This window comes from Phacochoerus africanus, chromosome 5 (genome assembly GCF_016906955.1).
Source record: "Phacochoerus africanus isolate WHEZ1 chromosome 5, ROS_Pafr_v1, whole genome shotgun sequence".
Taxonomy (NCBI): Eukaryota; Metazoa; Chordata; class Mammalia; order Artiodactyla; family Suidae; genus Phacochoerus; species Phacochoerus africanus.
The window spans coordinates 44,402,318-44,428,925 of NC_062548.1; the positions used below are offsets into that span (position 1 = coordinate 44,402,318).

Consider the following 26,608-nt stretch of genomic DNA (forward strand, 5'->3'; position numbering starts at 1 on the left):
GCGGCGTGGTCCGACGTCGCCCTTGTGGGCAGGCGGCGGTGGAGCCCGGCGTCCCTCTTGAGAGGGGCTGGCCGGTCTTCGCCGGGCGCGCGCTGTGCCCGAACACCCCGTTCCTGGCCCCGAATTCAGGTCGCCCTGCGACGCCCGACCCGCGCCCGGGCCAAAGAGCTACGTCAGTGAGCGTCTACACTCTACATGCTTTTTTATTACAAGACTACCGAGCATACGTGGAAAATTCATCATCCGGTAACTACACCTAAAGCACAAATATTTGAAAAAAAAGAATAAACAGATTCATTAAATTATGATATGATTAAATCATCGACCAAATAGAAAATTTATATAATAAAGCCAGAAAAGAAGTTGTAAAATATAGTTTACAATAATTATTCACATTCAAGGCTGTACATCAATACATACAACAACGTGGCCCGAACATGAATTCAATCCAAATAATTCATATATTAGATTTTAAATAACACAGACTGAACTAGAGGCCAACAATAGCCAGCAAATAACCTTATATAAGAATAAAAATACAAAAGTGTATATCCTAATATCATTGTATTATTTGTTTCCATAAGTTTTTTTTTTTTTTAATGTTTGCTTTGCCTGTACATCACAGTTACAGCTACAGACCAGGTAGAGAATATTACACATGTTCTGACTGCCACCAACCTGAAAGACAGCTAGCATACTATTGATTCATCCTATTTTGTGTTGTTAAGGAATAGCTACAGCAGCTCTAAATATTGCGAAACTTTGATTTTGTCAGTGTCCAATCAAACATAGGATCATGGCAGAGGCTTTTCACCAGCAAAACGGCCCCTACTTATAGTCAGTCAGCCAGAAGGGTTAGACGAGGGTGGACCCCACAGCTAAAAAAAGGTGCGCCTTTTGTAAAAAGTTATCTGTACATAAAGTTTGGTCGTTCTTCATACTGAAGAAATGAGTTCTGGGTAAATTCTGGTACACCTGAGGCCTGTTTAGTTGCCCACCATGGCTGTCTGAACTACAGGTAAAACTGCCCTTTGCCGGAAGAGCTTCCTCCCCAGACCAGTTCTCCACAGGCAGCCTAATTTACAACCCTGCACTCTTGGGCCAGCAGCCTGCACCCTCAGAGGCTCTGGGAGTGACACCTGCCCTGATTTAAGGCACTTGCCATGGAGTCTGCCTAAGGGGCAAGGGCCACACCCACCTGAGTCACCATCAGTTCATGTTAAGTTTGGATATGAAAAGAAACAGTATGGCAAACCGCATATATATAGCACTATCTCCAAGAATAGTACCTGCACATGCTCTCCATGCTCTCCCAGTGGCTGCTGCCTCTGCCTCTGCCCTGCCGTCTGTGGACGTCCCCGGGAGAAGGGAATTTGGGGTGTCAGAAGAAGGTAGGAGACCTAATTCCACACAATCCAGCCGGCGTCTCTGGCATAGTCAAGTGGCACTAAGCGTGGCACCTCGAAAAATCTCATGCATGTCTCCCCTCAGAATTGACAGACCCCAAACTAAAGAGGAGAAAGGAAGAAAACCCAATTTGGGGGGTCTGGACTTTAAAGACAACTAGACGACCTGCAACACTAGGGCCGGGGGCGGGGGGACAGGGGAGGAAAACCCTTAAGTCCTTCTCAGCTGGGTCCATCATGTTCTACCATGAAGAGGCCTGGCCAGGGTGCTCTGTTGAGCCGCTGGGCCTTGGACGCTCCGAGTCCTACGATGGGAAGAACGAGGGGGCAAACACTCTTCTGTAAAATCCAATTGTCTACATGGTTTCTTCTTCAAGTAGAGCCTTTGCTCTTAGATTCCAAATGGCCCGATGTACTGAGTCTATAAGTTTAATTACAAATCATCCACTAAGTATGTGGCAAGGTCAGTTCAACACTTTTTATCTCTGCTGACTGTGCAGATGCAAATTCAGTACCATTGTGGACACAAAGTACAAGATTCTGTAAATATCGCCAAGCACTTGAAAGCTGTAGAAGCAGGGATGGGAAGTTAACATGCAAGCAAAACCAGGTTCTTTCAATGAAAATAAGGAATTGGCTTTTGGAAAAACATGTCACTAATGGCCAGCGGTAATGACATTACTTTAGCATTAAAAAAAAAAAAAAAAAAGCAGTCTTATTCAAACATTTTTGGGAACACACGGCTTGCCAGAAATTGATTTGTTCAGTATCTACAGGACACAACTAAGGAAGTTCTGTATGGGAACTCTGAGCATCTAGGCAACAGATCTTGACAGAGGAGGAGACTATACTGACTGTAAAATGAACAAACTCTTTAACCCAAAAATACCACTTCTAGGAATCTGAGGCGGGGGGGGGGGAGATCAGAGTCAACAATCGAAAGATTTATAAGGATATTCATCACAGCATTATTTAAATAGTGAAAAACCAGAAATAATCTAAATGCGTTCTAGCAGTGAAATGGTCAGATAAATTATAAAAAATATTAACCATTAAACTCTACAATCATTAGAAACAAGGTTTTTGAATCATTTGGTTCATGACATGACAGGAAGATAAATACCAAGTGAAAAAAAGCTGGATGCCAAACGGTGTATGTTGCATGTTCCCACTTCAAGTGCAGAAGCAAACACGTGTGTTGCGGGGAGGCGGGCGGCAGGCTACACTCGGTATGCTCACAGTGGTCTCTCCTGGGTGCTGAGCCTACAGCTGATTTTTTTAGGAGACATGTTTTCAGAAAGTACAAAGTCACCCAGAGCCCCCTGCACAGGCACCCTGTCCTAAGGAGTCTGTGCCACAGGCTGTTCCTTGCAATTCCTGCAGGCCTGCACCACACATAGAAGAGAGGACCCCCCAAGAGGGCTTGAGTAGGCGCAGTGCCCGTCCGCTTTGGCATGACCCCCAGAGCCATCTTTCCCAGAGCAAGCATGTGACCAGCCTCCCGAGTCAAGTTCAGAACGGCAGGCAGGCAGCGGTGCCACTCATGGGTGGGGCTTCGTGGTCCCACGGGGCTGCCCACTGCCCTGGTCAGGTCACAGAAAGAGGGAAGGAAGCCACCCCATCCAAGTGCAGCTCCACTGCGTTCCCAGAGGGCAAGGCACGGCGGCCGTCTAGCGGAGGGGGAGCAGGGGAGACCGCGGCCTTCCGGCTGCCCCCCTCCCCACCTCTGGGCCAAGAGAGGCCATGCACTGTGGGACCGTCTCTGCTTGACAGGTGCTGGCTCTGGCACTTGCCCTCATCCCTGCCCTCTCTCTGAGACAAATGGCTCCTGGATCTATGCCACAGCAGGGCGTTTCCTTCTCACCCTGGACAGACCCGCACTCATATGTTTCCAGGTGGGTCTGTGTGAGCGCAGACCGACCCCCAAATCCACAACTTGGAACGTAAAGCACCTGCCTGCCAGGGCAATGGCTCAATGGGTATGCTGGATAGAACCAAAGGCGAAAAAAGCACAGGGGAAGAAAGGAGGACACAGGGGCTTAAAGAAGAAAAAAGACGGAGGAATCTGAGTGCCCAGAGAAAGGTGACCTACAGAGAAGGGCTCAGCTGTCACCGGCTCAGGCAAGGGCAGTCACTTCAGCTCTGCCAGGTGCAAGCTCAACCCTGAACCCTCCTTCTCTGCTTCTGGAGGTTAGGATGGAGCTTGTCGGTTAAGGCCAGGAGGTAGTGGCGCCATCCAGAGGGAAGCAGGCAACAAAGATTTGCCTTTCCCCAAGCAGCCCAGCTGAGCGCTCTTTTTAAAGCCACGCTTCAGCTCTGCTTGTTTCCCTGCAACCACACACCGGAAAGACGCTGTGCAGGAGCAGGCTGCCCCCACTGCCAGCTACACACGCGGGTGCGGCTGCTTGGACAAGGGCAGAGGGAACCGGGAGTCCCCTGAAATCGAGGTCCTGAAAGAAGGGGTCAAGAAAGACTCACTTTTTGAAAAGCAAGTGAACCCAGGCCAGCGAGGAGGAGGAAGGGGGCTCAGTCCAGGAGCACGTGCCCAAGGCAGTGCCCTGTTCCCTGGTCACCCCACGGGCAGGCACATCCCCAACACCTTGGCATCCTCCACACACACACCCCTCCCTCTCTCTCTCTCTCTCTCTCTCTCTCTCTCTCGGAGGCCTGAGCAGAAACCACGGGCAAGCCTGGCTCCCGCCCACACCCCTCTCCCTGCCCAGGCCCAGCGGGACTCTCCACCTCTGCACTCCCCCTGATTGAAGCATCCTTCCTCTCCTCTGGACCACTGGTCACACTGTGTGGTGGAGGGGGGATGGGACAGGGAAGTACTCGGGAGACCCTTTCGTTGGTGCTTTCGTGAAGGACCAAAGGCGAGACTACAGGAGGACAGAGACGTGTCTGCGAGCAGCAGCGTGCGGGCAGCAGGGCCAGATCCTCACCCTCCAGGACTGCCCGCCCAGGCATCCTGGGCAGGGAGAGAAACGGCCAGGCCCCACCAGGCTGACAGGAATTCTCTCTGTCCAGGGACCAACAGCAAAGAAAATCAAAGGACTGGGAGGTCCTGGACCAGCCTCAGTACAGAGCAGCGCGCTGCCTCTAGAAAGCAAGAGGAAGGGAGCCTGCAGCCGGAGGCGGGCAGGCCAGGTTCAAGGGGCATTCCTGCCCCGTGCAAGGCGAGTAACACCTTCGCCCAGGCAAAGTCCACTTGAGGGGGACCAGATGACCTGGCAACATGACAAGGTTTTCAGGTTTTCACTGTGGGCATGGAGGAACACTCTTAAGTTAGACTCTGCGAATGGTCACCCTTCGTAGGACAAGGGTGTGTGTGACACTGGGAGCCTGCCCTCCTCCGTGTGGCCACGGTGTGACAGAGCCCTGACCAGTGTGCTGACAGCAGGCACCCTTGCCCAACCTAACCTGCACACACTGCCTTTCACACCAATGCTTGGGGCGGGGGGCCCTCAGCTCTCACTCCGCCACGGGCCGGTCTGCCCGCCACCCTGGCCGCACATGGGGGCAGGGGGAGGGCAGTGCCCGCCTCCTGGAGCGCCCGGCACTCGGCGGGCCCACTGCTGACGGGGCTCCTTCCAGGGAGGTGCTCGGTTTCCGGCCCGGAGGCCAGGCTGCTCGGCGGGATGACACGGGAACGGGCGGCTAGCGCCCCCACCTTGGGCAGTGGCTCCACGGTCCAGCTGGACAACCTGTGCTATTCCTCCCGCCTGCAGTGGACCAGCCGTCACGACACATGGAGCACTGCAGACAGACAGCGAGACCGCAGAAATCTTGCAGCCAGGGCTGCGTGAGGAGGCAAGCACGGCCCGCGGGGCACAGGCCATAAACCAGGGCCGGATGCAAAGAAAGGAGCACACGAAGCCCAGGCCCCCCCGCCCCGCAGCGGCCGGCACAGCTCCCTGCGAAGCGATGCGCCACGGCGACCCAGGCAGGGGGAGCCTGGGGACAGGCCCGGTGCCCTCAGCCTCAAAAGGACTGGCAGGCGATGGGCACGCAGTGGAGAGCTGGTGACACGACTCTGGCCACAGTCCAGGCGGGAGTCAGGTGGCCGTGCACAGCGCTGCGGTCCCAGGTGAGGAGAGGGCAGGGAGCTCCACGGAGCACAGAGAGCAAGCAAAGCGACCCTGAATTCCTTTTCGTGACTGGTTTTGTTCCTTGTGTAGTTGGGTATTTTTTTCTTCTTTTCTTTTAAGTAAAAAAGCTGCAAGGTTCTGCCGTCTGTGTCCCCCTTGAGATGGCTGGCGGGTGGTCTGGAAGCGTCCGGATGGCGGCGAGCCATGCTGGGCATATGTCCTGCAGCAAGGGCAGTGGCCGCAGGTGTCACTGCACAGCGGCGTCTGGGTGGCTCTGGTATCTGTGCCTCCACACCTCCTGGATCTTTTTGCACCATTTGTGAGCATTCCCACTCGGGTCCATCAGGTAATATGTCCTATTCGGCTGCAGAGACAGAAACATTCACTCTTCTCCACGGCGTCCTATGAGACCAGCCCCCACCCGTCCGTGAGAAACTGTAAAAAGCAATGGCCGCCCCATGGCAGCCACCCAAGAACCTTCTGGAAGCATGTGAGCACGTGGACTTTCTCCTTCCACTTAGGTGCAGAGATGAAACATGCAGGGGATGACCTCAGCTCCCAAACTTTAAAAAGCAAGCACATATCTCCTGGCCCAATTCAGGACTGAGCCACAAACACTGGGGCCCCTGGAACAGGGGAAAGGGGGTGACCACTGCCTAATGCCACCCACACCCTCGGGCTACAGTATCTGGTTGCCCTGAATGGAGGCACAAAGGCCTCCAGGTGCCCTGGAACCCGGAGGAGCAAACTCACCGTGTGGACAAAGAAGGTTTTAAAATTCTTGGCCTCTGGTCGGAGTTCTTGTGACCACGGAATTTCACCTTTCAAGACTTTGTTGACAGGATCCACGTAATATAAGTGTGGCCCTTCCGTGAGCAGTAACTGTCGTCGCCGCGCAAACAAACCCTGATGCAAACGGAAACAGAGAGAAAGATGCGGCCTGCTGAGACTCAGACATGGACGCTGAGCGCACTTCCTGCTGTCTGGGAAGCAGGACCGTCAGAGGAGCTCCAGGCGGCAGACCCCCGAGGGCCATGGCCCGCTGCCATGGGACAGAGGGGCACACACCTCCCTGACCGGAACCTAGCCCCCAGGGTCAGAGAGAAGCAGGAAGCGCTCACCGCCTGGCCGGCCTGCCCTGGGTGAGCCCGATCCCACATGCCACCAAGGGGCAGCAGCGGCCCTGGCGGTGCCCCAGCACGGGTCCCCACCATGCCCGAGCACCCCCCTCTACCCCGAGGCACAGGGCTGCGTGAGCCGCGGTCACGCCACAGCCCGCCTTCACAGCGGGCCCCAGGGCTAAGGGGGCGCCGGGCTGCGAGGCTGCTCAGGGCCGGCAAGGGAGGCCGGGAGCCCCGACTCCTTGGCATCAGCAGACAGCACTTGTGGAGTCTGACATTTTCTACACATCAATCCATTTAACTCATCCATATAACATAGTAAGTAAGATTTTCAAAAGCAATGCTAATGAAGTAATAAACCTGTGGGGATTCAAACAGAACCTCCCCAACTGGGAAGAAACCCTGACCTCACGAGCCCAGCCTCGAGCAGAGATCAGAGCCCGGGCTCCCGGTCAGAAGGAAGAGGCTGCACTTGTTTGCTGAGGCCTCCAGGGTGCTCCCCATGGTCCCTGGGGGCTGCCGGCATCCTCAGCCATCACACCCAGACGCCGCCGCGTACAGGACCCACAATGAAGGTGCTGTGTGTGATGTGTGGCAGCCAGACGCAGGCGCGCAGCAGGGAGCGGCGTGTAGCGGGCTTACCTTTCGCTTGTCTACTGGACCCATTTTCAGTATTAAATTATTTTCTACAAACTGGTGCCTACGAAAAAAAAAAACAAACAAGAACAAGACACTCAATGCTCCACACTCTTCCCGCAAAGCAACTTTCCTGACAGCTCCGTGGGCTCCGCTCTCATCAGAGCTCTCCCTTCAGAAATCCCAACCCACTTCCCGGGGGAACTCCGGCACAAGCCCTACTGCTTTAAGGTCTGCCACCTGTGTTCAGATCCTAGAAACACGACCCATCCCAGCGCTCGCGCAGTGGGGACAGGCAGGGGGAGGTGGTGGGGACACGCGGCCGCCTTTAGCAAAGCTGCGGGTGGAGGCCGCTGCGAGTCCAGCTCAGCACACAGACTGTCACTCTCAAGTCACCCACCCCAACGATGGGACCCTGCCCTCAGTGCTCAGAATCACAAATCCCTAAAAGAGCCAAGTTAGAAACCTGGTTTAAAAACATCTTTTCTGGTGTCTCTACTATAGTAATAAAGACACGTGTATCTAAAATATGGCAGGCACTTGAAGGAAAAAGCTTCAAATACAGGATCTGACTTAATACACATCATTAATAAGTATAGTCTACTTTGATTTCTAGGAGTTTAAGAGAGATGATTTTAGTGTCTGTAGGTTCTCTCTTCTCTCTTTTTCCCCTTTTTGGGCCTGTGCTCGAAGCAAGTAGAAATTCCCAGGCCAGTGACCTGAAGTGCAGCAGTAACAACACTGGATCCTTACCTGACTGAGGCACAAGGAGACTCCAATTGGTTCTCTCTTTTGAGTAAAGGTAACAGGTACTGCTTTATGTTCTGTCTGAATAAATGTTACTGAAATTCCTGATCTAGAACAACTGTCACCTCGGAATGTATCCGAGCATGTCCCGCCGCTTCCCTGGCTCCTCCTGGGACCCGGCGCACCTGCCAGAAGACCAACCCAGCTGGTGGAGCCACGTTCTCCAAGCGTAACTGCCCCCAGGTCTGCCCAGCCTAACAACCCACCCAGCTCAGATTTGATCCCTGGCCCAGGAACTTCCCATATGCTGTAGGCGTGGTCAAAAAAGAAAGAAAGAAAAAAAAAAAGGAAATCAAACAAGACCAAGAAAGGAGTTCCCATTGCGGCTCAGTGGTAACCAACCCGACTACTATCCTTGAGGGTTTGATCCCTGGCCCTGCTCAGTGGGTTAAGGATCTGACAGTTGCTGTGAGTGATGGTGTAGGTGGCAGACTCAGCTCACATTCTGAGTTGCTGTGGCTGTAGTATCGGCCGGCAGCTACAGTTCCGATTCCATCCCTAGCCTCAGAACTTCCCTATGTTTCAGGTGCAGCCCTAAAAAGACAAACAACAACAACAAAAAACAAGAACCAGACGAAAAATTTGAGAAAGGGATACTTGGCAAGCCTAATAATTGGGAGGAATTATTTTCCAAGCTGAAAACAAAACAAGTCACCAAAAACAGAGTAACAGACACAACTACATAGGAACAAAAGGAACATTTAACAACAAAAAGAACCAATTTTTTTTCCTTTTAAGGGCCACTCTTGTGGCATATGGAAGTTCCCAGGCTAGAGGTCAAATCAGAGGGGTGGCTGCCGGCCTACACCAGTCACAGCAACACCTAAATCTGAGCTGCATCTGCAACCTACACTGCAGCTGAAGGCAACGGTGGATCTTTAGCCCACTGAGTGAGTCCAGGGATCGAACCCGCATCTTTGTGGATGCTATTTGGGTTCTTAACCCATCGAGCCACAACAGGAATTCGAAAACAATTAGCAAATTTATCAGAAAATAGGCTGGAGAAGATTTTCAGCGAACATGAGCTACAAAGAGTCAACATCTGTAGTGCACAGAGCATATGTAAAGCAACATAACCAGGACAGAAAGCGGAACAACGGACACCTTCTGGAACGTTCCAAAAGGAATCGAACTGCAGAGTTCCCGACGAGGCGCAGCGGAAACGAATCCGACTAGGAACCATGAGGTTGCCAGTTTGATCCCTGGCCTTGCTCAGTGGGTTAAGGATCCGGCATTGCCGAGAGCTGAGGTGTAGGTCGTAGAGTCGGCTCAAATCCCACATTGCCCTGGCTGTGGTGCAGGCCGGCAGCTGTAGTTTCAATTCAACCCCTAGCCCGGGAATCTCCATATGCCCGGGCCCTAAAAAGCAAAAGCAAAGAAACCAACAAAAGGAACTGTACTGGGGCGTAGCGTGCTCACTGGGCCTGGGCACCGGCACCTGCAGCCTCACTCAACACTGAGGTCCCCACACGCCAGGGAATTTATTCTAAAGAAAAGAAAACCGACGAGGGGAGCACAAATGTTCACGCGGCACTGTTCACATGGGCGGGGGAGAGGACGCGCAGCACAGGGAAGCAGCCCCGTCCGGCCCCTGCAGAGCAAGGCGCTGGCTGACAGGCACCGGCCCCTCCGCACACGAGCCCAGGCAGCGCCCGAGGAGGATGCCGTGACCCCAGGAGGTAGGACGCACAGCGGGCAACAGAGTGGTCAGAAGCTCCATGACTAGCCCAGCGCCACCATCCGTTCACTCAAGTAATTAACCAACTAGCCTAAGATAGGCTACTGATGAATCATCTACATTACTTGGTTTTATTTTATTTATCTTTGTCTTTTTTTTTTTTGTAGGGCTGCACCCACAGCATATGGTGGTTCCCAGGCTAGGGGCTGAATTGGAGCTGTAGTCACTGGCCTACACCACCGTTTATGGCAACGCCAGATCCTTAACCTACCGAGTGAGACCAGGGATCAAACCTGCGTTCTTATGGATGCTAGTCAGTCATTTCTGCTGAGCCACGACGGGAACTCCCTACTCACCTACTTTGTTTTTTAATTGTTTTTGTCTTTTTAGGGCCACACCCGTGGCATATGGAGGTTCCCAGGCTAGGGGTCCAGTCGGAGCTGTAGTTGCCAGCCTACACCACAGCCACAGCAATGTGAGACTCAAGCTGAGTCTTCGACCTACACCACAGCTCATGGCAATGCCAGATCCTTAACCCACTGAGCAAGGCCAGGGATAGAACCTGCATCCTCATGGATGCTAGTCAGATTCGTTTCCACTGAGCCACGAGAGGAACTCCCCTACCGGCCTACTTAAAAAGTCAGCTCCCACCCTCCTAAAGAAGCCCCGGGGCCCCACCCAGCACCAGGCACTCTTTCCTCTCTGCAGGTGGCCAAACCGACACAGGACCTGAGTCTAAGAGTCAGCGTGAAGCCAGCATGTGGCCAGGGCTTGCGCTCGGCCTTGCCTTCTCACACAGCCTCTGGCTCCCACCGTCTCTGTAGAGACGTCCTTGCAGGGCCGAGGGCCTCCCAACTTGCCCACAGCCTTTCCACTGGGGGTGACAGTGTTAAGACCCCCCTTTTCCCGATTCCAAAGCCAGTTCTCTCCCATCCCTCCCAGACCCCAAGAAGACCAACCTTAAGGATATAAGCCTGAGGCCACCAGCAAGCCTGGACACTCACGGCAGGGCAAGGCCACCCCCAGAAGAGCCAAGCGAGTCCTCCAGGACCTGACATGGCTGTCCTGATCACCTGTCCACACTTGCTTCTATGCAGGAGAGGGCAGAGCAAGGGGGCCACAGCCAGTGGGCTCGAAAGCGTCACCTCTCAAACCCTCAGGTCTCAAGATCTAACTCTTAAACTTTATAAGACCTTAAAAAGCTATCCTTTATGTGGGTTCCATCCATTGACATGCATGAGAAATCAGGAAACATTTTTGAGTATTTAATTTGTTAAAGATCAGTGATACGGAGTTGTGGCTCAGCGGGTTAAAAACCTGACTGGTATCCATGAGGATTCCGGTTCAATCCCCAGCCTCACTCAGTGGGTTAAGGATCCGGCATTGCCACAAGCTGTGGTAGGTCTCAAGCCGTAGGTCATAGATGAGGCTTGATCTCGTGTTACCGTGGCTGTGGTGTAGGGCAGCAGCTGCAGCTCCGATTCGACCCCTAGCCTGGGAACTTCTATATGTCGCAGGTAGGGCCCTAAAAAGCAAAATAAACAAACAAATAAAATATTAATAATAAATCAATTCCATATTAATATAGATAATTTTTAAATTAAAAAATAATAATTTCTTGGAGTTCCCATTGTGGTGCAGTGGAAATGAATCCAACTAGGAACTGTGAGGTTGTGGGTTTGATCCCTGGCCCCACTCAGTGGGTTAAGGATCCGGCGTTGCATGAGCGGTGACGTAGGTCTCAGACTCGGCTCAGATCCCTCGTTGCTGTGGCTGTGGTGTAGGCCGGCAAGTGCAGCTCCGATTCAACTCCTAGCCTGGGAATTTCCAAATGCTGCAAGTGCAGCCCCCCCCCCCAAAAAAAACAAAACTCTTCGAAACAGATAATTAATGAGAAGCATAACACTGCTGTACACTCTGTTATCTTGCTTCATGAAGAGAGCTGGGGGAGTTCCCGTCGTGGCTCAGTGGTCGACGAATCCGACTAGGAACCATGAGGTTGCTGGTTTGATCCCTGGCCTTGCTCAGTGGGTTAAGGATCCGGCATTGCCGTGAGCTGTGGTGCAGGTCGCAGACGCGGCTTGGATCCCGAATTGCTGTGGCTCTGGCAGAGGCCAGCAGCTACAGCTCCGATTGGACCCCTAGCCTGGGAACTTTCATATGCTGTGGGAGCGGCCCAAGAAAAATGGCAAAAAGACAAAAAAAAAAAAAAAAGAAGAAGACAGCTGGATTCTCATGACTGCCTCTGCCTCTCTGCCTTCATTCTACTGTGATTCGCTGAGCAGGCTGACAAACATGAAGAAATCAGCCTCACCCAGATAAGCACCTGAAAAGGGAGGAGGTGGATTTGTTGTTTGGTTTTATTTCTGTTTTTTTGGCTGTGCCTGCAGCATGCAGAAATTCTTGGGCCAGAGACGGAACCCACACTACAGTAGTGACAACAACGCCAGATCCTTAATCTGCTGAGTCACTGGGGAGCTCCAAGGAAGGTGTGTTTTAATAGCCTCTTCAGGTATCTGTGGTCATGCTTCTGGGATACTACACCGAAGCTCTGCAAGTGTACTTTCTTAAAGATTTAGCTGCCGTGTGGAATCTGAATCCCAAGAATGAATTTTTCCTGCTCTGTGGTATTAGAATCCACCAAACTACCTTGCCCTGTGATAGAGCTTCCACCCTGACATGATTTTACAGCTGTTGGCTGGGTTGTAGAGATCTTCCAAACATAGACAAACTCAACTCTGTAACACGAAGTCAACTCAGCAACACTGCCAGCCAACTCCTCAAAATGCCTTTTTAAGGGTGGGGAGGATGTCAAGCTCAGTGATGGAAAGTTTCCCCAAATTCTAGTTTTCACTTAAAGGCTCTGATTTTATTTTTTTATGGCTGCACCCACAGCATATGGACGTTCCCCGGCGAGGAGTCAAATTGGAGCTACAGCTGCCAGCCTACACCACAGCCCAGGGCAAGGCCAGATCCTTAACCCACTGAGAGGGGCCAGGGACCGAAACTGCATCCTCATGGATACTAGTCAGGTTTTTAACCCACTTAGCCACAAAGGAACTCCTGCAGTTGGTGAAGGGGTGAACCCCTTCACCACGGTGGGAACGCCAGGCTTTGACTTATCATCGGCAACAAAAGCCAGCAGTTGGTTTCCTTGAAGTGACAGGCTCATTCTGCTCATTTTCCGGAAAATCGGTGGCCAAACAGCCATGTCTGAGTAACCAGCTTTGCACTTCCAGGGAAGATGGTCTTCCAAGAAGGGAGCAGCTGCTCAGCTCCCAGCTCACGCCCTCACGCGGGCTTTTCCGGAGGTGGTAGAGTAGCCCTCGGGCTGCGGCAGGAGCCCTGGCTGCACTCCTCCCACTTTGCTCCCCGCTGGGAAAATCAATACAGTCTCAGGATTGCGCCTAAATGCGGCTGGCTTCTTTTCTTCTCTTTACCCCCGTGATGGTGCGGCTGCAAAGAACCTGGCTCTGTTAGCACCGCCGGTGCCATGGCCTGGATTTGTGATGCACCACTAGCGGTTTCACCCACCACTGCCCCTGCACCAACAGCGCACATGTCAACACATTTGTTCCAGAACAAACCGTGAAATTCAAAAGGGGTGCTCAACAAAAACCGTTTTAGTACCATTTGTACTTTCTGCCAAGCACTGAGATTTAAAAAAAAAAAATCTTCGGGTTGGGATGAGGAAAAAACAAATACAAGCCAAGCAGGCATCTAGTCCCACCTGCAGGTGCAGCCGGTGGTCAGGCACAAGAGCGATGCAGAGGCAGAGACCCCAACTCTCTCTCCGCGTCCAGCCAGCGAGCTGCTGCGCTGTGGACCCGGCGAGCGCTTGGCTCCTCTCAGTGGCTTTCCTCTAGCAGCTCCCAGCAGGGTCAGCGGCCCAAGGCTGCTCAGCCGCCCAGCTCTCCGGGACTCTGCCCACCGCCACCCCTGACTCCCCTCTGTCAGGGGCTTCAGGGGCTTTCAGGGGTCTGGCTCTGAAAGAGCTCATCGCATGCATGTTTCAAAAAAATGCTCTGTCCCCTTATCTTTAAAACTCTCATCAGTAGGTCTCTAAATGATGCTGCAAACTGAAAGCAAAAAAAGTTCTGTTCGTACACACAACACAGCAAGGTATTCACAGCTATAGAGCCAGGGAAGGGTATCTTCTGTCCCATTTCTGTCTCATGTTTACAGTTCTGCCCAGTTCCTTTGGAGCAGATTCCTCCCTTTCCCGGAGCAGAGGACTCAGTGTCCTCTTTCTTCCCGGGACCTTTGGACTCCGGGGGCGTTACTGTGGGTGGGAAAGCACGTCTTCTGCCTTTTCAAGTCAGTGATCCACACTTACATATGAAAAATGTCTTATAAATGCTTTAAAACAGAACCTATCATTAAGGAGTTCCTGTCCTGGCTCAGGAGACACCAATCTCACTAGCATCCATGAGGACGCAGGTTCGATCCCTGGCCTTGCTCCGTGGGTTAAGGATCCGGCATGGCTGTGAGCTATGGTGTAGTCACAGATGCAGCTCAGACCCGGCGTTGCTGTGGCTGTGGCGCAGGCCGGCAGCTGCAGCTCCCATTGGACCCCTCGCCCAGGAACTTCCATATGCCACACGTGCAGCCCTAAAAAACATATATATCTCATTAAAATCTAAAATAAGTTTCAGGTAGAAATGAGAAAAGTTTTCAAGAACTTTTAAAATAGTACTACATAATAAGTCAACAAAGTATACTTACTTCCTTACTGTGTTTCCATGTGGGCACAAGGGTTTAACTGAAAATAGCCAGTAAGAGCCCAGCAGAAATACTGAAAACATATCAATATCTAAAAATGCACATACCATAAACCTACTTCTTTAGAAGATTCAAAAGAAAACAGTCCCTTAGCTGTTAGGGCAATAATGTCACCCTACAAGAGGCCCCGGCACCACTTGGCACCCGGACCTGCTCAGAGTGTGCTGCCCGCCAGGACCCCCTCCCTCCCGCTCAGAACATACCAGCACCCCAGTAGTACCGTTTTAGGCAATACAGACCCCTGAAAAGGGAGCCTGTTTCAGCTGGCCAGCTGGTACACCAGCTTTGCTAGACATCATCAATTCTAAAAGTACAAGATGAGAGTTCCACCCACCAGTGCCTTCCGCCGCACCGCACCTGCCCCTGGCTCTTCCGTCACCCTCGACCGCCTCACGTCCCTAACCATCCTTCCCCAAGTGAAAGGTGAAACCATAAAAACGCATGAAGAAAAAGTCCATCCAGGTGGAGAAGCTCTCAACAGGACCGAGATGGAAAGCAGAAAATAAACACACAAGCAGGTCTGACTCTTTGAGAATTTGCAACTTCCAGGAGTTCCCGTTGTGGTTCAGTGGTTAACAAATCTGACTAATATCCATGAGGACGTGGGTTCGATCCCTGGCCTCGCTCAGTGGGTTAAGGATCTGGAGTTGCCGTGAGCTGTGGTGTAGGTTGCAGACATGGCTTGGATCCCACGTTGCTGTGGCTCTGGCGTCGGCCAGCAGCGACAGCTCCAATTTGACTCCTAGCCTGGAAACCTCCATATGCCGCAGGTGCGGCCCTAAACACACACACACACACACACACACACACACACACACACACACACACACACGATGCAAAACATACGTGAAAAAGAGTCAAAGGACACACAAAAAGTACCTCAAAAAGTTAATACAAACGGCCCAGGACCATAAAGGATGTTTGCCTGGATAAAACACTAAGGCCAATTCACACGAGGCCACTTCAGAGCATCCACGCGCCCACAGGCTGCGAGGTCAGGGAGGGAGGCTGTGGCGCTGGGGCGCAGAGCGCTGCCTCCTTAACTGTGCTGAGCTGCGCACACCCACGCCACCTGCCCGCCGTAAAGAAACATCCAGACCAGTGAGAAAGGCCACAGGAGAACGACTCATTTCCCAGCGAAAACTCCAGCACACCCTCAACGTCCCACCACAACAAATCCATGACCAACATGGATGCTGGCTGCCTGGCCTGCGGAGCCCCAAGGGTCCCATACCCACTTGCCCCCCCAGCCCTCCAAACATCCCCTCTGAGGGTCCTCGGCTGTGGAAAGGCAGCTGTGGGTGGTGACAGAGGCTGGATGCCTGGCTCTGCAGGGACCACGTCTGCCTTCGTCCCCTGTGTGCCACACTGCATCGCGAAACGGAGCACCCCTTACGTGAGTTCTTACCAAGGGTTTCCGCTGGCCTGCTTCTCCAGCAACAACCTCTTCTCATCCTCAGAAAACTGTAAATCCAGTTCAAAAGAATTAGTGTCCAGGTCATGGATATACTGCTCGATGTTGCTGCCCGCCCTCTGGGGCAGGCCCGCGTCCATGGCAGACAGGGACTGGGAAGAGGGCGACGAAGACACCTGCATGCAGCCGAACTGGCTCAGGAGGTTGTCGTACTGCACGGAGAAGAGGAAAGAGAACGGCGCCGTGACTCTCCCTGCAGCCCGAGGACCGAGGCCGCTCCAACCAATCTACGCCCAGCAAGTTGCAGCCCCAAGGGCCTGAGACCGCGTGGGAGAGGAGCGGCCGACACGCAGCCCAGCGGTCTGTCCTGGTAAGAGCGGGCGGCCCAGACCCCTTCCACACGGCCGCCAGCACACTCAAGGCTTGATCCCGCCTGCCCTGGGTCCCTGGGCCGGCCCCACACTGCCCTGAAGGATCAGGACTAAGGTGGTAACACGGCGAAGCCCGAGCCCTCAACTCGGCAAACGTGATGAACAGCAGAGAGAGGGCCTGCAGAAGACACTCAAGAGTGCACATGGGCCCCGTGAGGCCAAGCTCCGTGAGCAACAAGACAAAGCAGGCGCAGGCGGCTCCCTCTGAGCTCGGCCAGGAGATCGGCGTGCCGCTTCCCAGGACCCCCGCCCAAGGCCCTGGAGACCCTGCCTCCTGCCAGCCACCGGCCACGACTAGGAATGACTTCAGGGCCCAAGGGCCCGGTGGGCAACGAGAGCCGGGGAGGGAGTCCTCTGCACGTGGCGCGGGCAGAGGGCACTGCGCTGAGGATGCAGGTCAGGGGTGAGCACAGACGGCTCTCCACGTCTGGCTCGCTTCAAGGCTGGGCTTAAAGGACCTTTTAGGGCAAAACGGGGGCAGGTATTGCTTATGACAGTAGGTGGGAGACACAGGGGACTCAGCCTCCAAGAGACAATACCAGTAGTAATTCTAACTCAGCTTTCAATGACTCTTAGATAAAACTCAAATTCCTCAGTCACCTAAAGTAGAACTCTACGTGTGATAAGTAGTCAGACCAAGTCACAATGACAGAAATCAAGTAAGAAAAAGGGACCATGGCTGCTAAGAGAAACACGTGAAATCACGTGTAAATGCGGGGTCCTGGTGGAAGGCCATGGGGAGCATGAGGCTGCGACAGTCACAATGCAGCTCACTGCCACCACCTCTGTGCCGTTCACATCTTCCACAGGCAAAGCAGAGAGAACAAAGGAAACCCAAGACCCTGTGCCTGCACGGCCCTCAGCCCCTGGGCTGCGCCCCCGTCCCGCTGGGCTGACAGTGACCAGCGTCCACCCCCCACACCACGACCCCCGAAAGCTCAAAGCAGCAACAGCAGCACCCCGGAATTCTCTGGGAAATGCAAGAAGCACTCAGAATGCCTTTAGATACGGTTCTAAGACATCAGCTCCAGCCGGAAGACAGATGGCCAGCAGAAGGACAGGTGGGTGGCGCCGCTCCCCGACCCCACCCTCGGGCTGGCTCTTGTGTGACCAGACGAAACGGAGAAGGGACGGACCCCCGGGCCGGCAGCCTGCACTCGGGGAGACGCACACCTCTTGGGCCCACTTGGGCCACAACCCACACCAGCGCCCCCTCTCGCCCCTCAGCCCGTGAGCTGGGGTCCCAGGCGCCCGTGCCCACGGCGCCGTACGTTGCCGTAGCAGTCCTCGTCGTCCTCTGACATGGCCGGGAGGTAGGCCGTGAGCTTCGGGGGGGTCTGATGATGCAGGTTCTCCCACGTGACCGACTCGAAGAACGCGTGAGCCTTCAGAGGGCTGTACCCTCCCATTTCTTCACAGCCTAATCGCTTGGTGGCATCTAGGACCTTACAGAAAAGTCCAGACAAGTCAGCATCAGGGTTAACAAGTAATTCTGACCAAAACCCCCCCTGAGCAGCTGTCTCCTCCCGTCGGGATCTCCTGGAACCAGGAAGGGCACTGCAGGCAGTGCGCGCACCCCACAGCGCGACGACAGGGTCACCCTCCGGGGCTCCTCCCACTTCTCCAGGGTCTCTGCCCCCACGCCCACCCCAGGGGGAAATGAACCACTACCTCACAGGCTGAAGAACAGCAGCAACTATGCCCCCCACCCCCCGGCCACACCCGAGGCATATGGACGTTTCCGGCAGCGGCGGGGGCTCTAATCAGAGCGGCAGCGCCAGCCTGCGCCACAGCCACAGCCACGCCAGATCAGAGCCACATCTGGGACCTATGCTGTCGTCTGCGGCAGCAGCGCCAGATCCTCAACCCACTGAGTGAGGCCAGGGATCAAACCTGCATCCTCAAGGGCACTATGCTGAGTACTCAACCTGCTGGGCCATAACAGGAACTCCACAGCAAGTATCTTTTAAAACACAGTTAAGGAGTTCCCACCATGGCTCAGCAGTAATGAACCTGCTAGTATCCACAACGACGCAGGTTCGACCCCTGGCCTCACTCGGTGGGTAAGGATCCGGCGTTGCCGTGAGCTGTGGTGCAAGTCACAGACAGCTCAGATCCCACACTGCTGTGGCTGTGGTGTAGGCCGGCGGCTACAGGTCTGATTCGACCCCTAAGAGAGAAAGACAGAAAGACAGAAAGACTGACTCACTGGCTTTAACAAAGGGAGCGAAGAGTCTCCGCAGGCAGGAAGCTGGCGGGGGGAGTAAAATGCCTGTGTCTCCCACTTGCACATGGTCTCAGAGGCCCCCAGCGCCAGCTCCTCTGGCATCCGTCTGCGCCCCGAGGCCCACCGAGAATTCAGCACCGCCCCGAGGGGAGAGACACAGGAAGGAGGGCTGGGAGAGGCTGACTGAACCCGACCCCCGAACTCAAGGGAAGGGGAGTTCTGGAGCCAAACAGAGGACGGGATGCTGCAGTTTCTAGAACATAAACAGACACTCCCTTCCTGGGTAAATCTGTTTACCTTTGCTACATAACCGGAGTGGATCTTTACAAGCTTTGTGTAACTGACTGAAACTGCTGTCTACGATGTCGCCAAGCAGGATTTACAGCCACTTGCACCTGTGACACACCCAGGTGCTCCAGCGACCGGTAACGTAAAGGGCTCCGTGCACTGACAGGCACGTGTGAAGCGAGACAGCCCCTTCCTATCATCCTAAGGTCAATGACCAGGCACTTGGAAATGGAAAAGGCCTTATGAGATCTACTGACATTCACGACCAACCTTAAACCATCCCTTGGAGTTCCTGCTGTGACTCAGGGGGTTCAGAACCTGACTAGTATCCGTGAGGACACAGGTTCGACCCCTGGCCTCACTCAGTGGGTCAGGGATCTGGCGTGGCGGTGGCTGTGACGGAGGCCGGCAGCTACAGCTCCCATTGGACCCCTAGCCTGGGAACCTCCATATGTTGCCGGCGTGGCCCTAAACAAACAACCAAAAAACCATGTCCTTTTATTCAACAGAGGTGCCTCCGCGGAAAGCCCCTCTGACTACAAGTTCAGAGGGACCCACAGTGTGGTCACTGGATCTTCTTTACTAGAAGAAAATTCAAAATATTTACCAGAAGTTTTTCCACAAGATCTCTTGCTTTAGGAAAGAATTTTTCAGGAAAGTCATATTCCAACTTAATGATCTTCTGAAATATAAGATATTCATTTCTGTAAAATAAGAGAAACCGTGACTCTGGGCAGGGTCACACAAGTCTCTGCCCCGCACAGCAGTCGCCCCTGTGCCAGCAGGGCCTGCGTTCACTGAAGGCCTGCAGTCAGGTCAGCCCACCCTGGCCCAGCCCTGGGACTGCCCCCCCCGCCCCCGTCCGCTGCCCCGAAGGGCCTCTTACCCGGCTCGGAACGGGGGCAGTCCTGCCACAAGCTGGTATATTATGCATCCAAGAGCCCAAAGGTCTGAACTTTAAGGGAAGGGAAAACAAAGAAAAACGACATGTGTGAAATTCAGCAGCCCCTTGTCCATTCACACAACTTCAGCCTCTGAGCTGCTTCTCTCCTTTAAAACCAGGTCAGGGGGAGGGGAGAAACTTGCTCTGGGAGTTCCCATCATGGCTCAGTGGTTAACGAATCCGACTAGGAACCATGAGGTTGCAGGTTCGATCCCTGGCCTCGCTCAGTGGGTTAACGATCCAGCGTTGCTGTGAGCTCTGCCTGGTCACAGACGCTGCTTGGATCCAGCGTTGCTGTGGCTGTGACATAGGCTGGCAGCTGCAGCTCTGATTTGACCCCTAGCCTGGGAACCTCCATATGCCACAGGTGCAGTCCTAGGAAAGTCAAAAAAAAGAAACCTGCTCTGGGCCCTCTGCGAGGGGGGTTCCGGGCAGACATGGGACCAGACGATCCCGCACACACAGGAGGCACTGCTGGGCCAGGCCGTGCGCCTCCCTCACAGCTTTGCCACCTTCCTCGGGGGCAACCAATGTTCTCAGAGGCCCAGTCTGGTCCTTAACAGGGAGCAGTCATCACTCGGGACTGCAGTGAACACTGGCAGAAACGCACCTTCTCCCAGTGCCGGGGCGGGGGCACTGAGCAAGCCCCGCACCACGACCCTGGCAGACGGGCACAGCTAAGAGCAGTCTCAGACTCTCCTAACTCACCATTCACCCTTGGGACCCAGAGGCAGGTTCATGTACACCCAGGAGCCAAATCCCAGTGCCCAGGGTGTGCACGGAGCAGGCTTTCTCTCTCCCCTCTTGGATGCGCTGTGCCAAGGGCTGCCCCTCCACCACAAACACTTTCATTTCACATTTTAAGAGCAACAGACCGTGGTTCTGAATGTCCCCGAGGCCTTTCTAGAACAGCCGGCAGGGACACTGAAGGGGCTGCTCCCCTCACAGCCCTCCCGGCACCCTGCTGTCATTCACCCTCTCCGCTCAGCACCTCAGAATTCACGGCTGCCATCTGCCTGCTCTGCATGCTTTATTTCCTCGGCACGGTCTGCATTCTCCTCCAGCTCAGCCCCACGAAAGCATGAAGCTGCACCTTGCCCCGCACGGCCAGCTGCCTCCCCAAGCCCAAGAGGTACACAGGGCTCACAGGCTGCTGGATACGCTAAGTTTCTGGAAGAGGCTACAGCCTGGCATTATGCAAGAGAACCGCTAGGACATGGGCAGAGACAACAGGCCAACTACAGCCCTGGGCCTCAGGGCAGGCTTTGTCCTCGTACCCAGATCTCAGGCCCAGAAAAACAGAGCATGTGATGTGCGTTAAAATGTCACAAATCAGAAACAGCGAGTCACAACACACACACACACACGCACATGGGGAAAATGGCATGTGAAAACGGAACGTACAGTCCAGTCAGTAACGACTACTTACGCTTCCCATTAGTGGAGTGAAAATGGGGAGCTCCTCGGGAAACCAGGGAAGGCAAAGCAGGGGCCTCCCAAGTGGAAGCAGCCCGAGGGCAGGGCCGGGGGTGGGGCTGCCTCTGCTGCTCTCACGGGGGTCAACTCCGAGGAGTGGGGCTGCCAGCAGAACCAGCTACAGGGCTTACTTTCAGCGGGTTTCTCATTACTTAAACCACCCCCCCACACTTTTTAGGGCCACACCTGCGGCATATGGAGGTTCCCAGGCTAAGGGTCAAACTGGGGCTGCTGCTGCCGGCCCACACCACGGCCACAGCAACGCCAGATTCTTAACCGACTGAGAGAGGCCAGGGATCGAAGCTGCATCCTCACAGATGCTGGTCAGATTCGCTTCTGCTGAGCCATGACGGGAACGCCCCAAAACATTTTTTAATACAATGAAAACTAAAGGGGGAAGCCAACATAACATTTCTGGAAAGCAGTATGTACCAATGTTTTTCTGTTTGGTTTTTTTTTTTGGCTTTTGATATTTTTTATTACTCAAAAAAAGCTTCATTTTTTTATTTAGCTTTCTGACTCTGTGCTGGTGCTTCCAACACTTTCACAACGATTTTCTGCTCCTCAATAAGGGAAGCACGCTTGCTTGATCCTGTCATAGACACATTCAGCACACACGGAACCACCCCAGGCCCGGCTGACGTGTTTCTTTGATTTAGACAATCTCGGAAGAACCTTGGGCCCCGCAGCATGGACTCCTCGAAGCCGGCCTGGGCACACACCACATGCACATCCTGGTGCTTTCCCGGCCTTCTTGGTGTAAAGGTAAACGATTCTATCCCCAGGGGTTCGGGACAGCCTGGTTTTGTGAGAGGCTGTGTTGTAGGATCGCCTACGACAGAACATCAACCACTGGGACATGGTGAATGCCTCTGGATACTTCCCCAGAAGCTGTACCAATGATTTTTTGTTTTTGTTTTTATTTTCTTTATTTTTTAATTTTTTTTAAGTAGCCCATAAGCAAAACTTTATTGAAAAACTAACACCAAAATATGAGAGTGCTGTTGTATTCCTTACAAAATTAAACACAGTGACATTATCTTGGTAGACTGACTAGATTTACTGCTGAACGGAGAAGGCTTTCTGCGACAGGATGAAATTCAAGCAGCTGTGTGCATCTGTAGAGTTGCTTTCTCCTAAACGAACATCCCCGGTGAGTCTGGCTTTGCCTCCTGTCGGCTGGCACTTAAACAAGACAGTGCTTTTTTTTGTCTTTCGTCTTTTTTTTTTTTTTTGTCTTTTTGCCATTTCTCTGGCCGCTCTTGCGGCATATGGAGGTTCCCAGGCTAGGGGTCGAATCGGAGCTGTAGCCACTGGCCTACACCAAAGCCACAGCAACACAGGATCCGAGCCTCGTCTGCAACCTACACCACAGCTCACGGCAACGCCAGATCCTTAACCCACTGAGCAAGGGCAGGGATTGAACCTGCAACCTCATGGTTCCTAGTCGGATTCGTTAACCACTGCGCCACGACAGGAACTCCCGTCTTTTTTTTTTTTTTTTTTTTAGGGCCGCACCTGCAGCATGTGGAGATTCCCAGGCTAGGGGTCTCAATGGAGCTATGGCCACCGGCCTACACCAGAGCCACAGCAACAGCAGATCTGAGCTGCATCTGCAAACTACACCACAGCTCTCAGCAATGCTGGATCCTTAACCCACTGAGCGAGGCCAGGGATGGAACCAGCAACCTGACAGTTCCTAGTCGGATTCATTTCCACCGCGCCAGGACAGGAACTCCTGTACCAATGATTTTTTAAATGCTCAGTTAAACCAGGTCATTCTACTTCTTGAAATTCAAATAGAGGGATCTGGGGCAGCCCTGGCACTGCCAGTGGACTCGCCCACTGAACAGGCGGCAGTCGGGGGGAGGACACTGACGGGACTCTGCCCCCCACAGCCCAGGACAGGAGGCGCACAGACTGCCCCAAATAAATGCCAACCACTTCCATGTTCAACAAGAGAAAGGTTCAAGGAGCGACAATAAACTCATATGCTAGAAAACCATACAGGCGATTTCCGCCAACAGTGTTGGTGACCCAGGGAACTGTTCACTATATAATCACGAGGAACAGGATGATTTTCAATGCAGCTCAGCTGTATAAAAATTACATGTCAACACACATAAAATAGCTGGAAAGAAAGACATATCAAATCATCATCTGTCACTGTAAGTGGGCTGGAGACTGAGTGTTCTCTGTTCCTTTATTCTCCGTATTACCCAGGAATTCTTTACAATGAATAGCTTATCATCTGCAGAATCAGAAAAAAATTCTTAACTATTTTTAATAAGTATCTCATGACTTTGAAATTAAAAGCATACAAAGATACACAGCCAGCTCTGGTTCCCGTCTATCCCAGTTTGGCAGGCAGGGACATGCGTGCTGGCAGCCACGCTGTGTCTCCCTTTTCTCACTGCAGCTTGGAGCTAAAGGGCTTCCTCGTCCTAAAAGAAAACCCCAAGGCGAGGAAAAGCTCGTTCCTAGGCAGCAGGGACATATACTTGGAGAATCTGGCCAAGAGCACCCATGGCCTGGAGGAGGGTTTCTCCACCTGGGCCCTGAGGACACGCCATGGGGCCATTTCTACCCTGCAGGATGGCTGCCACCTGCTCCCTCCATGGCCCCACCACGTTGTGACGGCAATACCGTGTCTAGACAAGGTCAGATGCTCCTTTAGTGGGAGCGCTGTCCCAGCGGGGAAGCCCTGACCTTACAGCGGCCACTGGCCCACAGTAAGAGCTCAAAGTCTGTTGACTCGATCAGCTTTAAAAACAAGAACCCAGGGACTGCTAAGATGCCCAAGTTGAGTTTTTCTGAGCGTCCGCCCATCCGTCATCATGCCTGTGCCCCGTGGCCACACCCCCCAGGAAGTGTCTAAAAGCTGTCAGGCTCAGAGACACAGAGCTGCCGTGCCTCTGCTGCCTCGGGCAGTCTGGGCACAGACTGTGTGGCCCTCTGTCAACACCGGGGATGGTGCCAGTGGGCTGAGCAGAACATCTGGCCCAGGGCAGGCAGAATCCCAAGAAAAGCTTCAACCATAGAACTCGTCACCCCCACCTCTGTCTTCCACCTGCTCCCCAGCCTTCTCCCAGCTCCTGGTCAGCAGCACCCTACCCTCTTTACCTCCACCACCCAGCTGTCCTGCCACCGACCCCTGTCCGTTCTCCAAACCTCTGCTCTTGTGAACAGAACACCACAGCCCCCTGCACTTCTAATTTTCACAACCGAGGCCTCCACCAAGGCCCTCACCAGGCCTGCCCCCTGCAGTGCTGGCTGGGCCCCTGGCCCAGGCCTACCCCCTCCCACACACACTGCCTTCTGGGTCCGTCCTGCACTGTGCAGAGCACACTACCCCAGCTGACCTGCAGTTGCCGCCACAGCCAGGCGACCTGAGCCAGACTCCACGCCAAGGAAGGCAGGGCTCTGGGACACAGCAGGAAGCCCTGTGTAAACACACACCTGCCGGCTACACTCCTCTGCAATAGTTAGTTGTTCTGAAAGGAACAAGGTCAAATCTCAAAGCATAAAGCAACGACCACCCCAAGGAGTGTAAGTCGTAACAATAAAATAACACACAGGTTATCAAAGGAAAGATACTGGTTAAAAGGCGAAAGGCTGACTTCTTCCTAAGCAGGCTTGGCTACAGAAAGGCCACGAAAGGCATTTCTCAGGACTATTAACTCCACTCAAAAAAAAAGCACTGGCTACTTTAGAGAAAAGAGAAGTAATGAACGAGATGAAAACAGGTTACCTTTTACAGGCCGACTTCTCTGTGAGCAGCTCTGGAGAAACATACTGGGCTGTTCCTACAAACGAGTTGGCCCTGGCTGATGGGAAGAGGAAGGGGAGAAGGTCATGCTGAGACACCATGCTTCCAGCCAGGTCGCAGCACAGTCAGCGCTCAGCTCCCAGGACACCAGCCCACACGCTCCCAAAGCGGGATGGTCCAGGGCCCTCCCCTCGCACACCCTTCCCCGAGGCCTGCACCCTCCCCCCGCCTCAGGCCCGGCTCAAAGGTCCCTGGCTCAGTGCCGCCCGCCCTGACCACCAGGACCCCCCTCCTGGGCCCTCGGGGCCGCACATTCTCCGGCGCCGCTCCCCTCATGCCTGAGCCGCGCCCGCCCAGCACTGTCCGCTAGGTGTGTTTTGAGGGGTCTCGTCTGTTTCTTCACTGCTGTTTAGGCTGCGGGGCCTAAAACAGCCCCAGACACGCACAGAATCTGGAAAGGACTGGATCTCCTGCAGGCTGCCTTGCAGGCAGGGATACCCTCCCTCACAACAAAGGATGGGCAACGGATGCGCCAAGTTCAACTGCAGATTTGCAGGGTCTGGCTGGTGGACCCACCCGTCACCACAGAAAGGCGGCATTGCTGCCTACGGCCCTTTAGTGGCTCCTCGGCGGCTGGGCAGCCTGGACAGCAGCCCCATGGGCACAGGCAGCCTACCCACTGGTCAGCCCAGAGGCATCCCCCGTGGGCCTCCTCTGGCATCGTGGCCGCAGCAGGGGCTTTCGACCCTCTCCCTGACCAGAGGATACAGGCTCATGGACTCCACGGGAGAGCCACCCGCCATCTGAGGCCAAATCGCTTCTCGAAGCAACACGTGGAGCATCGCGCCACCTCCACCGATTCCCTGGTGATGCCCATGGCCCTGGCAGCAAACTGCCTCTCACGACCTTCCACGCCTGCGCCGCGTCCCCAGACTCTGTAACCCACTCCGAGTGGCCGCCAGCAAGGCTCTGGTCCTGCTCAGAGCCCCTCCCACCAACAGGTCCTGGAACAGCAACCCAGCGCGAGTGGACGGCCCAACGCATAGTCCAACACCGTTCTGCTCCGGACACACACGGCCCTTTTACCCGGCCCACCTTCTACAGACCAAGCTGTCCCCTTTCTCCACACCTCTAATAACTGGCCCGGAAACTACGTGTCTCTGTGGACAAACTTCCCTGAAGCAACCTGGAAGGTGTACTGGGTAAAACATCACACAAACACACCCACCACTGCCAAGGGTCTCCAGCCCTTCTGGATCACCTCCCAAATCTGGCAGCGATCAAAGCAGTAACACAGAGTTCCCACTGTAGCTCGGTGGTAATGAACCCAACTAGTATCCATGAGGATGTGGGTTCGATCCCTGGCCTTGCTCAGTGGGTTAAAAATCCAGCGTTGCTGTGAGCTGTGGTGTAGGCTGGCAGCTATAGCTCTGATGCGACCCCTAGTCTGGGAACCTCCATATGCCACAGGTGCGGCCCTAAAAAGACAAAAAACACCACCATGACCACCAAGTGACACCTGCTGGAAGGGTCCTGCTTGGT

General features: G+C 53.9%; 1 protein-coding gene and 1 pseudogene across 1 annotated transcript in view; both read right to left on the minus strand.

Moving 5' to 3' along the window:
- Positions 1-185: 185 nt before the first annotated feature.
- PDPK1 (3-phosphoinositide dependent protein kinase 1) overlaps positions 186-26,608 on the minus strand; it is an 82,269-nt gene continuing 55,846 nt past the window's right edge. The window contains exons 7-14 of the mRNA XM_047780817.1: positions 25,049-25,124; positions 19,765-19,833; positions 19,486-19,582; positions 17,635-17,808; positions 15,927-16,144; positions 7,258-7,315; positions 6,248-6,400; positions 186-5,858 (exon numbers count right to left, since the gene is read on the minus strand). Of these exons, the coding sequence (XP_047636773.1) occupies positions 5,742-5,858; positions 6,248-6,400; positions 7,258-7,315; positions 15,927-16,144; positions 17,635-17,808; positions 19,486-19,582; positions 19,765-19,833; positions 25,049-25,124 (962 nt within the window). The 3' untranslated portion in view covers positions 186-5,741. The remainder of the gene's footprint in view (positions 5,859-6,247; positions 6,401-7,257; positions 7,316-15,926; positions 16,145-17,634; positions 17,809-19,485; positions 19,583-19,764; positions 19,834-25,048; positions 25,125-26,608) is intronic.
- LOC125127582 (60S ribosomal protein L34-like) lies at positions 20,184-22,589 on the minus strand (annotated as a pseudogene).